Source organism: Anopheles marshallii, chromosome 3 (genome assembly GCF_943734725.1).
Source record: "Anopheles marshallii chromosome 3, idAnoMarsDA_429_01, whole genome shotgun sequence".
NCBI lineage: Eukaryota > Metazoa > Arthropoda > Insecta > Diptera > Culicidae > Anopheles > Anopheles marshallii.
In genome coordinates, this window is record NC_071327.1 from 29,671,686 (window position 1) to 29,687,798 (window position 16,113).

At 39.6% G+C, this 16,113-nt stretch overlaps 1 protein-coding gene across 1 annotated transcript; it reads right to left on the minus strand.

The window, feature by feature from the left end:
- Nucleotides 1–15,236: 15,236 nt before the first annotated feature.
- Nucleotides 15,237–15,887, minus strand: LOC128714336 (calcium and integrin-binding family member 2). The gene is made up of 2 exons (XM_053809212.1): nucleotides 15,536–15,887; nucleotides 15,237–15,454 (listed from the first exon to the last, which is right to left on the minus strand). The coding sequence occupies exons 1-2, from the start codon at nucleotides 15,885–15,887 to the stop codon at nucleotides 15,237–15,239; spliced, it is 570 nt and encodes a 189-aa protein (XP_053665187.1).
- Nucleotides 15,888–16,113: the final 226 nt, after the last annotated feature.

The following is a 16,113-nucleotide window of genomic DNA, read 5'->3' on the forward strand; positions in this document are numbered from 1 at the left end:
GCTCTGGACTACTTGTTTTTCTTGCACTAGAACACTTTAAACACTCTTTTATCACTCTCACCTTTGATCACGTGATCGTGCCAAATTCGACAACATAAATATTAATCATACAACACCAATAACAACATATAATATTGCGACATTCCTTTTCCTGGATTAATATTTACTTTTAAAATTCATATAAAATTCGATGAATGAACTGAAACTAAAACAGATCATTTTTTAAAGCACTACTTCAATTCAAATATGAAATCATTTTCAACTGCTATTTATATTTATTTATTTGTATTTAATGGTTTATATTATTTCGTGATTCATAGAAATACAGGACAGTGAACATAGGATTCTAAAGTTCATTTGTGTTCGTTTATTGCCTACTAGCTCACTTCAAAGATAAACAAGGGAAATGAAATACACGCTGTGTCACCAATGGCTTAGCCTACTACGAGGCATTGCGATGCGAATCAGCCATAATGGTGACTGAATTTGATAACCTTCTAAAGCACAACTGTGTTAATTATGCTTTACGCCATCCGCCATCCTAGATGCTGAATCACCAACATGACAACTAATAGATAGATAACTTAGCTCAACAATCAATCATGAATGTTCTTAATGCAACCAAGAGAACTTAATTATGATTCTCAACGATCCAATACAAGGCATTCAAATTCAAGTGGTAAAGATGGAGCAATTACTGAATTCCAATGTAGTTGAGGTGGAATATGTAGAGGTAGATGTGGAATCTTTCCACCTTTTTCGAGCTCGAAACCGATTGTACTCGAACACCGTGAACACCGCAGTATTCTTTAAGCCTTCATCCTTATCGAGACTTCTTCTCATTGGTATCATTTTTTTATCATTTACAAAGCATTGGTATAGCAAGATCTGTGAAAATAATATTTTCCTGACGATAAAAAAAACCATTGCCCAAAGGTCAACATGGTTGATAATGAATGTCTTCGACCATTGTGGCAAGTTTGTTGGCCAACCATTTACCAGAAAACACACTTTAACGCTTCTAACGGTAGCAAATAAACATCAACTGCTTCCAACAATTCGTTCGCAAACATTTGCATTGGATTAACGATGAAATTTCATTGTCGATTGTAGCGGCGCAACGCTTCACTTTAAACTGCTCACCCAGTGAGTAAATCGATTGCTTCCATCTCATTTAAATCGTCCCACCATAGTTTCGCAATTTAATCAAAATGGGTCACTTTTGGGAACGATTGTTTCGCGGAATACGCTACGCGAAAGCTCACCTTGCCTTGTTTCTCCCTCATCATCGTGGCACCGGTAAAGGTGACATTTTGATTCCCGAGTTTCCCGCGTTGCAATTCTTGCCGTTCCTCTCTGCTGCCCTCGGCGCGATACGGCGAAATTCGATTCGTTACAGCTCGTGGAGGGTGGAACGCGTTTCTGACAAATTCTCGATGGATTATGATTTGATGGGGCAAGGAGCATCATTCTCGTTCGCATCATTCGATTGCTCCGATTTCAATGCCTAGCCAGAAACCGCTCATTGGATTATGGTTTGGAAGAAATATCCTGCCAAGTTCATTATTTCTTCTAGTCCCTTCCGGACACAGTCGCGCACTGTTGTCCCTTGCTGCTCGTTTACTCGTCCATACCTTTGCATGGTATTGAAATTGATACCGTTATAATAAGGCGGCCACAAGGCGAAATAGATTCCCCCGAACAGCCCCGTCGAGAGTTTTCGCGCCATGTGGTTTGCTTGTTTTGGGGGGGTGGGTGCGGTTTTATTTTATGAATTTCGTTTTCAGCCTTGCCCGCAGTGTACATCCGCGAGTACAGACGAAATTGAATTTCATTTATTTATTCACAATCTACCGATTCCCACCAATCGAGCAATTTATTCCGCCCAGTTCGTTTTCTGGCGACGGAAACAGCGGAATCCAGCCAAAGATGCGTTTAAAAGTTGATTGTTTTCAACAAAACTTATCCGTCCCGTAGCAACCTTGTATGCTGGGGCCTAAAGTTTTGCAAACAGCCACCATTTGTTTTTGTTTTTTGCTTTATTCCTTCATATCGATATTGTCTCTATTTTCCAAGGCTTAACAACTTCCCCGTGGTCTCACTTTTCACAGCTGTAAGACAGAGCCTAACTTTTTTTTTCTCTTCCAGAAAACCATCATTCCACTCACCCAACGTTTGTTTCTCGATGCCCTTTTGCACCGACAGCTTTTCGGGAGTTCCTTTGAAACGGTTGACCATCACATTTCGCATTCCGTATCATCCTTTTCGGCAACTTTCGGCAAAGGATTATGCCTTAAGCATTAGAGGTGTGTACTTACCGCTCGCCGGTAAACAAATCTTCAACCGTTTCGCTCCGTTCCGTGGAACGGAACGAAAAAAAGGATTAACACGAAAGAAACCAATCTGTACAGCAGAAAGCGAACCCAACCCCATTAAAAGACTCCAAAAATCAGGATTATGGTTCCACAAAGCACTGTTGAAGATTTGAATAATTTCAATTTGTATGTATCGAAACGGGTCCTGCTCTCTGCTGTGCGATCGAGTTCAAAGCGACCCGAAACAGCACGGTTAATAAGAGCAATCGATGCGGATTTGTTTATGATTACCAGCAGAGCTTTTTTCCTGATTTGGCAGTTGCCTTAGGGACGTACCTTTAAGGCCTTCCACCCTATCGGCCCCCATCGTTTCATCGATCGTGTTGACACACGCATGGGTAGTGACAAGCCGAGTTAGTTGGATGATTTGATATCAGTATCGTTAAAGGATTCCATTATCCTTTGCTAAAAGCTCACTTGATTGGGAGTAGAAAGGCAAATGGGAAGATCCCCGAATATGTTTTCACAACTTCAAGCAAAAACAAACAAAAAAACAAATATCCAGCTGGATGGAATTCAACAGATCAGCAAAAATTACTACAAAAAAAATGAAGTTTATAGTGCCCTTTTTACAACATCCCCAACTTGGGAGAAAACGAACCAAAAAAATGAAAGCTATTTTTACCCTTTTCGTTATCTATCTATCTTCTGGAAACACTTTTTAACCTTTCCATCGATATTACCGATGGTGTGCTAGAGCTTGCAGTGCAAACCGATAGTTTATGCACGGCCCGGAACGCAAATTATGCGTTTTCCGAAATATGCAACGAGATTTTTGTCCCAGCTGAACGCGTACGCCGGCTTCAAAGGCATCTCCACTATCAGATAAACGAAACCAAGAAAGGACAAACAAAACAAAAAAAAACAAGGGAAAAAAGGAAACACGAAAAGTTCACCGGCGCGTGATATGCATCGGAGAACGCGTACGCGAACGGGAAGCGCACTGAATAAAGGGAGTTTCCAATGGAGAATGGAATGGAGCACTGGGCAGCATCAAAAGTCCATATGTGTAGTACGTAAGAATAAGCTTTTCTGTTCGAGATTTGCAAGGGAAAATAATGGTTTTGGACGAGTTTTTTGGCCGAATGTGGAAGGGGGACAAAACGGGGTAGCATAATAACATAAATTTCCAAACGGTTCAAAGGGAATGTAGAATGGTTAAAAAAAAAAGAGCCATGCGACCATTTGTTATTGCTCTATGGAAATTTCATTTTTGAAGGTGGAAAATGACATATTCATTGTTCGTGTTACGCGATCATGGCATGGAGTCTTTTGGTGGGTCGATTGAACAAAACCCGTCGGACGGCGGACAAAGCGAAACGATTTGGAGTTTTCCAGGTGTGTAGCGAAGGATGCAAATGGTTTCACACTGAGATGTGTTCGGAAATGGCACACGCTTCAGTTGAATGTTCGTCGTTTCGATGCATAAGGAATCCTCGGCAAATTACATTTGATTGTATGATAATAGTTATATTAATACTGTAAGCATTAGTATGTAAGACGGTGAATAGTTGGAAAATAAGTTGAATGATTCTTATTGTCACATGTTAAATTTTTCTCAGAAGTCATTTCAAATATCATACGTGAATTTTCCATGCATTTATCACGTCATAATCAATATTCATAAAATATGAATAAACAACGTAAATAAAACATCCATTCTTTTCTTCAAAATGTCAGACTTTACTTACACCATTTGGGCAATTTTTTTACAATTTAAAAAAAAAACCGGAATAAACGATGCATATTAGACGAGCTTTTTAACTAACTAATTTAATTAAGAATAAATTATAAACCTTTTCGCAAAGGATGCTTTTTTGATTGGTAACTTGATAAAAATGCCTATGCATAATGATGACATTCTTGCTCGTGATGACCAGTGGTGCTCTCTACTGTAAAACGCTGGAAGCTTCAACAACACAATGAATCATTCTTCTTTCCTTTCCTTTGTCGAATCACTTTTGCTTTATCTGTTTATGCCTTTAAATGTTTATTTTTATGTTTATACCAGTCTCGGTTCTGCAATTCAACTACTTAGCACTAAATGGAATTTTAAAACGAGTTCTTTGTAAAACAGCATATGCCGATAAAAAGGACGAGCTAAAAACAGCAAATAGAATTGTAATTATATTTTTCCTTCAAATCACACTTGAACCCAATTACGAGTAAATTAAAATCATTACGCTATCTCCAACATCAGTTAACCGATTGCCCATCAAAACACATTCCACGAAACCACAACAATGTGTCCTTATCGGCGTAATTGTTCAATTAATTTATAATTACATCAGTGAATCAATTGGTCCATAGCTTTACACCGTTTCAGATGCTGGCAATAACTGAAACAGATTAGCCATTCAACCAATACCGACTACCATTTATCATTCGAATCGAGCGTTATGCAATTTAACGATTCGCTTGTGTGCCCATTTAATCTGTGGTCCATTGTTTAGTAATCATTATTAGATTATTGTACGATAAACTATTTGTCTGCATTGGTCGGTATGAAAATCTGGCAAATCGATAGAATGAAAAACACTATTTGAGAATTCGAACACCTACAGCATTATAACTAATGCGATGGTAAAACAAAAAACAACGTCTAACGAATAACAATTTCCCATTGTTTGCTGCCAAGCTTATCTAGTGGGTTTAAAAGTGAACGACAGAATATTGATCGTAAAACAAAGTTTTGGAACGATCGTCGCTTGTGTTTTGATGGTAAAGTTTACCCACTTCCGATCGCCCGTTAAATCCGATTACCACGTGGTAGGGTTACGACAAAACTGGGAGTTTCTCTCACTAATTTTCCACAAATCGTTCAGGGCGGGCAATGGATGAGTGTCCTGGGGGCACGGATGCGGCACATCGTACGGCGAACAAATTACGATCGGCTAAACGGTTCTCGAAAAACACTGCAGCCAGGACGGTTTACGTTTGCTAAAACCTTTCACATGTGAAAAGAAAAACTTTTCCAAGCTCGTTCAGTACGGGAGAGCGTGAATGCCAAGGGCGGGTAGTTGGTGGAAATAGTTTTAATTACAACAAACAGTCCTTTCGTCCTATTTCGCATGAATCCTACCTACTTGCACCTTCTGCTATGTCTGGTGCGCTGGGGAACATTTCAATGAGAAACTTTTACTGACCAGGCTAAGCCACGTTACGCTTCAAGTCGTCTCCAACAGGGCACAGCAATGATTCTAGCCGCATGGACCGATTGTTAGGGATAGTTCCAAGAGCCGGTTATTGAAGGTTATGTTCTGCTTGCAAGGTTTAACGTTGCGTGTTACATTATGTCAACGCAGGTCGTACGTTTGCAAACCGTTGAAACGAGGATGGGTCCTATTAATTAATCCACACATATAAATGCGATGAAAAACACGTGTTCTGTGCCGAAAAGGCTCACAATCAGCAGTAGTAATTGTAGTAGTAACCAAATTTTTGTGCTCAATAACATTAAAAAAGTTAACATTACACTACAATGGACAATTTGTTTCAAGAAAACTTGGTTGCTTTTATTTACCAACCCATTCTATTATTGAACATCCTGATAGATCTGGCATCTTTCCAATTTGAGGGACTATGCAGGAAATCCTTCAGGTATTACTGATGAATGCACCATTGTTGATATTGCTGCCGATGTCTTTGTAAGTTCCCATAGGTTATGTCCTTATTCTCTATCAACCTTAGTCTTCCGATAACAATATTCATATGGTATTGATTGAGATTATGACGATTGTCATGAATTGCGCTAACTACAGATCGTGTCGGTGATCTTTCGTATTTGTGGCACAGTTTTTGACATTCCATTACACTGTATCGGTGAACTACTGCACTTGAAGACTGTCTTCGCTAGAGAACAGTTCCAAGGTAGGACGGTGACAAGCAAGCAAGGTCTATGAACATCGTTCGGTTGACGACAAATCGAGTATACTGGAATAGCCTGTACACCCGTGATTCGACAATGACACCCTACTTGTGCACTATTTAAAGTTACCGATCGTGAAGCAACATAATTCATTGGTAAAATCACGTCCTCATTTTTTCGGTCCCATTGCTATTCCTGGCTCGAAGATCTCTGGTTCTGGCGATTTCGCCTTTCGATCGTTGCATGTAACGCCCTCTACTGACAAATATCTAAAACCAGCTTACGCATCCGAATGGACCGCCGATAAATAATCAACAACTTGAATTATGTTGTACAATTACGCATACTAAACACTGTGACAATGAAGATTTTTATGAAGAAAATCTCCAATTTAAAGTAGATCTTAGTCAAAATGTTGGGAAATTAAACTGGAGGTTACTGGGGAAGATGAATTCGTCTCTAGTGTTACTTAATAAGCCCGGAATCTACCATCCAAGTCATGAAAGTCCCACATGAAATGAGCACTAGTTTTATCACCTACTACAAAGCTACTAACATATTCATCAGTTTTAACATATTTGCCTACAAACGTTTCTTTCTTTATAGAGTGAAAATTATTCGTGTAATCCCTCAAAACACCTTCCTTAGCACGACACACGTACGGCTAGAGTAATTATTCTAAGAAGATACACCCGACCACCGCCAAAAAGTAATCGGAACGGATCAGCACTAGATAGAAACCGTCAAACCCGCCGGAACACACAAAAAAGAACCCGCCGCCAGAACTTGAACTGTGGCCAGAACGCAAAACAGAATGATAATTAATTATCAACCCGCCGTGCGACGGAACCGACCACGCGGAACAACCGAAAAGCGTAGAACAAAACAAAACAAAACAAAAAAAAATCCCCCGCAACGGAACACAATCCGGTGCGGTGCGATTTTTTGTGGCCACTGGTGTCCAACCAACCGGCCATCAGTTTTCCGGCGATGTGGAAAAACGTGACCAAGGCGTAATGGGCGCATATCCAATGGTCTCTCCAGCGGTTCGATGGGATGGAATTTTTGTAGCCGTGTTTATCCCGGCCAACCTTTCTTTCATGCTGGCCAAATGTTGGTTTCGGGTGTGGGATGTTGGAGTGTGAGAGATGTTTTTCCTTTTTTCACCCCCCCTTAAGGTTGGTAGAATCGGATTTACCGACAGATCAGCACCTCAGAGTGTGGTGTAATGTAGGCTAATGAATTCCGTGAGCTTTGGCCAAGCAAGGTCAATCTCCGGCGGTACCTTTTGACCTTTTTTTTGGCTGTGTCTTTGCGCACGCTTTGCGGTGTATACATCTTTTTCCTCTTTACATGATATTATTCTTGCTTTCTTATCCTTTCTCTGTGGTTTAAATTCAAACCGGCAGGAAACGGGATGGTGAGAAGCGCCAAAGAACGCTTCTGATGCTGGTTGGCATTGGTCAGCATCATACCAACGGCGACAAAAAGGTGTTGGCGAAAGCAATTTCATGCCGTTCGCGTCCGTAAAGCATGGTTTTATGCTTATTACGAGACAGCATCCGATGGGGCTCCGCATTGTTGTGCGAGCCTTATCACTCATTCAACAAGTGCATTTGTAGGTGAGAGAATAATATTTAAACAGAATTAAAAAAAAACACACACACACACAAGACCGTTGGAACCAAAGCTGTGTAACTTAGGGGCTAAAGCGATTAATTTATCATTGTGCCTGCCGCGGTGGGAAGGAACAAACAGAAAAGTTATACACATTTTCCACAAATAATGGTTCTGTGCGCTTGTAAATGGCTTAGGCGCACCATTCGAAACACTTAGCATGTCGGTAAGGAGGGTTTAATGGTGCGAGATGTTTTCCTTTCGAGAGCCGGACACAACGGAAAACATTGCTGGCGATGTAATTATTATATTTCGTACGGGTTAAGAGCTATGCGCAACATTAATTGTACGCCTAGAAAAATTAATATCAAATACCACCGGTTGGGTGATTCTATGCCATAAGGCTAATAATCATTTATTTGGCACAATTCGGCAAAGATATAAAACTAAAACGGAAAAGGAATGGTTCTTAACTAGATTCACGAGATAAGAGTAATAGAAAATATCAGACAAAACTACTAAACATAAACGAAAATATACGCATTTACTTACTAAGCGAATAAAAACCGGTTAACAATGGTTCAAACGTTGAGAACGTTTTTCATTAATTACAACAATAGTCTTCAAGAAAATGGGACAAACACTATAAAACAAAGCATTGCTTTGGTTAAAAAGAATACATAAATTACATAAAAAGATACATCAGGTGCAGGTATTTAATTTTCTGATTTTTTTTTTTGTAAGTTTGTAAGTAGGATTTTTTTTAAGAGTAAGAAAGAAGGCATTTCCTTCTTTTCTTTTGCCTTATCCCGGGTCAGCTCGATGGATGTGCAAAATGACAGTTGATATATTGCCATCCAAAAAAAGCTTTAGATTGCCTTACAATAAATCTTGCAGGCTGTTGCCATCAGCATTTCCCTCAGAAGTTCGTGAAGAGAAGTTCCAGAGGTTGAAGTTTTGTTGCAGCATTCTTTACCACGGGAACTAGCTATAGACTATTGAAATATCTGTAAACTGTTATCTATTAACGCTGCTAACCGCTGTAGTAAAGCCACGCTACAAGGATTCCTCTCGTGAATGATCATGTTTATTAGCAATCTCTGTTAGGAACTCTTGAAGTAGTTGGCACAAGATGCAGGTGATATAGAAGTAACCCCCGAAAGGAACCTCCTTAAAGTAGTCCTTGAAGAACCATATTGTGGAATACAATAATTCCAAACTCATCAGCACGATTAAGGTTGTCAAATTGTCGATTTCATCCAAGTAGGCCTGCTCTCATTGTTGTGCTCCTAATTAGAGGCATATCCTATTAAAGTCTACACCGTACTACCGTAAATTATTGATAGGTATCCGATTCGATGGTTATCAACGTAATATGCTGTAAGTTATTGGGCTGAAGTATCAAACGGACCTGCAAATTAGACCCGACGATGTTCCTTCAATCGAGCGACATCGAGAAAGTTCGATAGAGCTGATGAGCGTACGGTCCAGTCATAATTTGAATTTCGACCGGATGCGTTTACCCATCTCTCGCACCTACACTGGATTTAGTCCTGCTCTTCATTTAGTTTAGTTACACAGTTTTAGTTTAAAGGATCAGCACGATATCCGGTATGACACCATTTCGATCCTTCGGCAACGCTGGAATTTGCCCTAATCCTCTCACTCTCACCGCGCTATGGAGGATTCTTTCTGCACGATTAATTTCTAAATGCTCCACACTGTGGGCTTTTAAATTCCAATCATCCAAACGATGCCCATCCAGCGGCATCAAACGGGAGGTGGCTCTCATCGAGGGATTATACTGCGCTCCAAATTCCAAACTTGCATCCTAAAATCCTTCATCCCTTAGCCGGGTGTTTATGATTGATTGCATTTCGCGTAGGCACGTCCCTCTACGCAGGACGGTGTCTGAATGAAAAATGATGCAGTGCAAACTGCAATTGACTTTCCTCGCAGTGTACCCACTACATTCAACTCAATTCGCCCAATCGGTCCAAACGGTCAGCACTCAGAGAGCTTTCGCTACCGCCTTTGGTGAGGCCTTTTTTGTTGTATTTATCTACGCAATAAATTCAATGCGTCGCACTTGAACGGTGCTGAAGTTGTAGCTCCTTATCAAGCTGCAGTTTATATTCGAGTTTTTTTTTGGCGCGCCCTTTCCTATTGTGGCCCTCTGGTCAGTTTGGTGCTTCAATTGAGCGATTTAAATGAAAGTCGCGACTCGTCGCGAGTATGAATAGCAATGAATGGTTCTGAGTGCATCCGTTCGTTACAGATTGAAGTACCTTTTTGGACCGTGAGCGGTGAAACGATGCACCGGTGCATGTTGTTACGAGCAAACCCATAAATCTATCCTGCCTAAGGGGAAGTGCAGGAAAATGGGCTCCCATTTTTTGAGCCCAAGCACTTTTAACGTACAATTAGTGCGTGTTACAAACAGTGGGAAAGCAATATGAACTAGGAAAATGATTTCAAATCGTAAGTATCTTCCATTTCTATCGCAATTTCCATCGCAAACCTTCAACCACTTTTTGAAAAGAGAATTCATCAAAAAAATAAAAATGATAAAGCACAGGCAAATGTTGAAAAAATTAATAAAATTGTTAAGATAATGCACCAAATTTTGCCATCAGAACTAAATCAACGACATGTATTGATAAAGAAATAGAGAATAATAAACAAAAACTCGAACAAAAAATCTAGGTAAGAGAGTTGAAAAAAGGGCAACCATCAAACAAGTACAGTAAAATCTCGATGAAGATTCCAATTAGTCTAAAACATTAAAATGTGTTGGAAGCTATCCTAATTATTCAAAAGGATGTTCATCAAACATGAATATTAGTTTTAGCAAAATATGTAAAAAAGTTAACATTAAACGAATTAGTATGGCAGTCTACATTAGTAAAGCTCTTTAAATATGCAACATTTTTACAAGTTTACTATTTATAACAAGACAACATTTATAGAAATAGATAAAAATACAGAAAAAATGAAAATAGATAGTAGATAGAAATTACAGAAGCTTCCTAAAATTAAAAAAGATTAATGGAAACAGCGAATAGACAGAAAATATAATAAAATAATGTAACAAAGTAAATATTACAAAGAAATCACACCAAACGGCTCCAATCAAGGCAAATAAACAGTAACAATATGGAATTGGTATAGGAAAACTTGCTCACAAATACATGACCCCATTGACTCCATTTCGCAGTGCCGGAAAACCTAAACGCTCCTTCATTCACTTCACTACCGCTTAATTGTGTGACATGTGTCAAAAACATATGGCCTCCGTTTTTCTCGCTCCTTAACGACGCGCAAGGACGTCCGTGCGTTGCTTCGAAAGTCAACACATATTTCCGTTACCGAGTCCTTCTTAGCGAGAAGTTGAGTCCTCCAAACCCCTCAAGGAAGGGTTCTCAAAGGCGGAATAGACTGCCAGGGCAGGCAGGGATGAGCTTGGAATTTGTCGGTGCACACACATCTTTAATATGACGAGAAAGATCAGCTCATATCATATCGACGAGCGCGTTCGCCGACCTCTGGAACGGTACGTACACATCGCGTCGTTGTAGAAGCGACTCACGTACCGAAGTGCTTTCGCACCCCATAAGGCAACCGGGGGGGTTAGAATGTACGGAACCGGTTGGTTTATCACCTTCGGTCGCCACTGACGATGCTTCACTATCAGGATCTGGCCAGCCTTTCCGTCACCGTCCATCGACCTCGCTCCATCGTCTCCGGCGCGATGAATGTCGGCGATAATTTTCATTCCAGCTGGTCGACTTTTTGCCCGTGCTCCGGGGAGACAAATCCTCCTCCGGGGCTATTTTATTGTCTTCTCCATACGCGTGTGTGACGGTGCGTTACCTTTTTTCGGAAGGACCTTCGAAAGCAGCTGACGGGCGACGAAGCAAAGGGACACCCCGATTCCTTTCCTACATCTTCTTCGCATGTTTTACACTTATTTGTCCCTGCTGCGAGCGTCAATTTAAGGGTGACGCGTGCCCTTGCCGTGCCTTTGCTACGATCGTTCGTTCTGATCGTTTTACCGGGATTGTGGGCTGGGAGCTGAAAGCTGTCTCGCATCTTGCCAATTGTTCATGGTTCGTTTGCGCCTGTGAGGGCGCGTGCTCGTGGAAAGTGATACCGGGTGCATTCGGGTAGATAGTGTAGTATGAAGTGAACAAAAAAAGTTAAAGGTAGCAAATCGTATCAGGAGATCTGCATTAGGCGAAGTACCTATGGGAAGTTGAGGAAAAATGATTAATGACCGAAAAGCAAATGTTATCGATTGGCAGTGCTGAAATAGCGATAAAATCCATGATTATTTCTAATTATTCTTATTTTTAATATGTTTACAGTTTCTTTAAATTGCCCTTATTAATAAACTCTCACATCTGGTAAGTATAATTGTACTTCTGGACATTAAATACACATTTCAATTTCATGGAAGTTGAAATATCAAATGGTTAATAAACACTAAATAGTTAATAGTTTATGTTAAGGTTTTGTGTACAATAAACATTTATGGTACAAAATAATAGCGAAATTTTACAGCTTTTAGTAGAGTGTACCAAGCAAATAGGAATAACAAACCAAAAAAGGATCAAGCGAAAAACAAGCACGAGAGAAACAATACGCCAAGTGCCGCTACTCTCTAAAAGATGGCGCTGTTGCGTGGAGCTTTTAATTTTTGTTGAATGTAAAGAATATTAAACGTAATGGCTTTTTTTCTTAAAAACCTGATCTTTTATATAACTTTCATCAAGTTTGTTTTGTTATTTACAATCCATTCTTTGTTAATTATTTTATTATTTAAAACATACTTTTTATAATTTCTTGCTCATCTGAGCTCTTAGCAGAATTCGTTTATGCGATAGTACAAAAATATTCGTTTTTTTCGTTTCATTTAAATTTATAAATTTTTAATATTTGTTTTTGTAAACGCACAAATAAGTGCTTGTTTGAATTTAAGTTAACGTTGCGTATTTCCCTATATAATAACCAAACAACTTTGTAAGGTCATATTATCCGTATGGGAAAAGAAAAAGGAACACAAATACAACCCCCATCGCTAATTTCCCGGCCAGTACGAGGAAAATATAATTACCATTCACCTACTTCACAGTGTCACAAAACAAAACAAATTAATTTTCTTTTGCCATTCCGGATTTTTATTCCGCCGATTTGTTTTATTCCCTTCATTTGGCCACCGTATAATGACGTTAATCATCAATTATGGAAGCTGACCACTGAAATGCAACCATGGCAAACTTCCCCTTTTCTGTCCGATCGATCCCAAAAGGATTGAATAAATAAATTTCAATTCGATTATGCGAAGATTTATGGCCAACCTCGGGGTTCTATCGGAGTGTAGCTCCATAGCACATCATAATCGAGCGAGTGGAATCAATATCACTGTTTTTTTTTTTTTTTTTTTTAATTTTCTCTGTGTAATGAAGCAGATTTTTCAACACAACCCGACTTATAGTGTTCACGACGACCCATTTCCGCGGTGTGTAAGTGGTGTGTGGGTTAACTTGTACAAGGGTGGCTTTACTGATTTTATCAAAGTGTAACATTAGCATTGCGGTGCTAAAAGCCCCGTCTCAGTGGATAAGCTTCAGTTTTATTCCAACAAAAAAATACATCATAATCCACCGAAGGACAAACTTAATTGGCAGTTTTAATTTACCATACCCGTAAAATATAACAAAAAAAAAAAACAGTTTGTGGATTAAAATCATCACCCTTGTATGGGTGTCCATATGGTTTTAATTAACTTTTAAATACCTTTCGGAATAAACTGAGGGTGGTGGTATTGCATTCCTGGAGCAAGAATGGAATATCCCTCGGGGTCGAAAATTGATTGTTGCTGTCGACGGTGCATTCTATTTTTTCTGGTGCATTTTTGTTATTTAGTATGCAAATGTATACAATACATTTCTCTCTCACACTCATCGTTGTGATAAGGCCGTGTAAGCATAAAGGGAGCATACCAAATCCTTTAAATTAAGGAGAAGCTTTCCCTGCAAATGATCGAATCAAAGCATGATTGGTGCATGTTGTCATGGATGTTGATTTCTATATTTTTTAAATAATCTGATTCGATCACATACGAAGGTTTTATCAATGTTTTTTTAGTTCCTTTGCATGTGATCTGTTTCCCTGGTAGCTTTCTGTATAACGTATTACCATCAAGAACGGCATGCATCAGTCGTAAGCCACCCAAACCTCAAGAATGACAACTTTTATTAGACGTATGCCATCTTGAATGATTTAGTGGTTAACATTTACATTAGAGGCCTGGCAAGTGGTAGGAAAAGGGATTATTTTGCTTGCTAGTGGTACAAGTTGTTCACGCAAACTGGGAGGCAGCACGAAATGTGAATATTTTATATTTAATGGAAGTAAAATATTACCTTTACTACTATTTTGTTAAAGCATTGCGTAGTACTAAGCTTAAGCTATCACTTAAGCGTTTGAAATTTTGTGCACCTGTGCCACTGCCACACTAATAGGCGTGTAGCTTTGAATCGGAATGTCTTAGGAATTCTGTGAGAATTTTGCGATAAATTCAACACTAAAATTATATACTAATCCGGTAAATGTGTGGAAGATTAAATGAGTCTTGCAATGTGTATCATTTTAAGTAAAGAAACCCCTCAACACTCCAACTTCTCCACAATCCTAGATAAAAATTGCAAGAAAACTGAAAAAAATCCTGTACTGTAAAATACGATAAAAAATTGTAAAACATTTTTAATAAACCAATTAATCAAAATACATTATTTCCTTTTTTAACCTGTTCCAAAATAATTAAATTAGTGTAGCCATTGTGTTTTTATTATTATTTCAACGAAGCAACGTCCTTTTTGAAATGGACTTAACGAACATGTGAAGCTCATCTCAAACTTAACGAAACGTACTTCGTGCACGTGCTCCAGAATGGTGTCCAGGCATGTCCAACTCTATTCACGTTACGTTGTACTGGCTGAAATATTACTCTTTGTGTGTAATTTTGCTTTCTTAGTTGGCTTGAAATAAGTTCTTTCTACGTAGAATCTGAATTATAAAACAATTACTACCATCAATATAATACAACTAAACAATGACCAGACATGTCTCCATCTTACATAGAAACCTTAAAGATGGCAACCACAATCTAATAGATACAAACTGTTACATTTTCTTTAATACCAATATGTTTCACATTCTCAATATTTCAATATTTTCCAAAGATAAGCAAAAGAACATGATTTTATTCAAGAGCAGGCATCAAAATAATCCAACATTATTTAATAACACAATCAACGGTTAGAGGTCTGCATTACTAAAATAATTATGACTTTCAATCGAACTAGAATGTTTTATATGCGAATATGAAATGTGGATATAAAATCCGGCGCTCGCGTTATCACGTGCTCGAACTCCAAATAGGACAACTTGCCGTCCCCATCGACATCCGCCTCTTCGATCACTTTCTCCGCTATCTGTTGGTGTTCCTCCAGAGATAGCTCGTTGCGCGTGAGATCCGTAATCACGTTCAGCAAATCCGACTGCCCAATGAACCCATCACGATCGTAATCTTAAAAAAAACACGAACAAAACCAATGTTAATCGAAAACAAACAACTGTTGCACATCCTGGCCCAATCCTTCCACCATACCGTAAATCTTGAACGCATAGTACACTTTAATGTCGCGCGGTGCCTGCTCACTAAAGACGGACAGCAGATCGAGAAAGTCCTCGAACGTTAGATTACCATCGCCATCGCGCGAAAATGCCTCACACATACGACCCTTGAACGGGTTTTCCACCAATTCCGGCAATCGTTCGATACGTTCCCGCGGCACCTGTATCGTGGACGCTTGGCCCTCGGTCATAATCGCCGGCACAAGATCAGGGCTGGCCTCGTAGAATCGTTGATGAACGCGCAATATTTCCTTGCGCGTGAAAAACGTGCAATCCTGATAGTCCTCCAGCTGCTGGTCGGTAAAAGTGACCACTTTGTTACCCATCGGGTAGCGCTTTACTGGATGGTGGCGCAACAGTGACTGAACTGGCTGGGTAAACTGGACGGTGTATGCGGTTGCCACACACGCGTCGCTTCGCACAGCTACATCGATTCGCCCACACCTTTCGTTGGGGCAAATATGGAACGCGGCCCCTAATGACTTGTTGCTCGTGCCATCATCGATCGAATCGTCACTGCGTATCCTTACATCCATCGGCAGGCAACAGAGC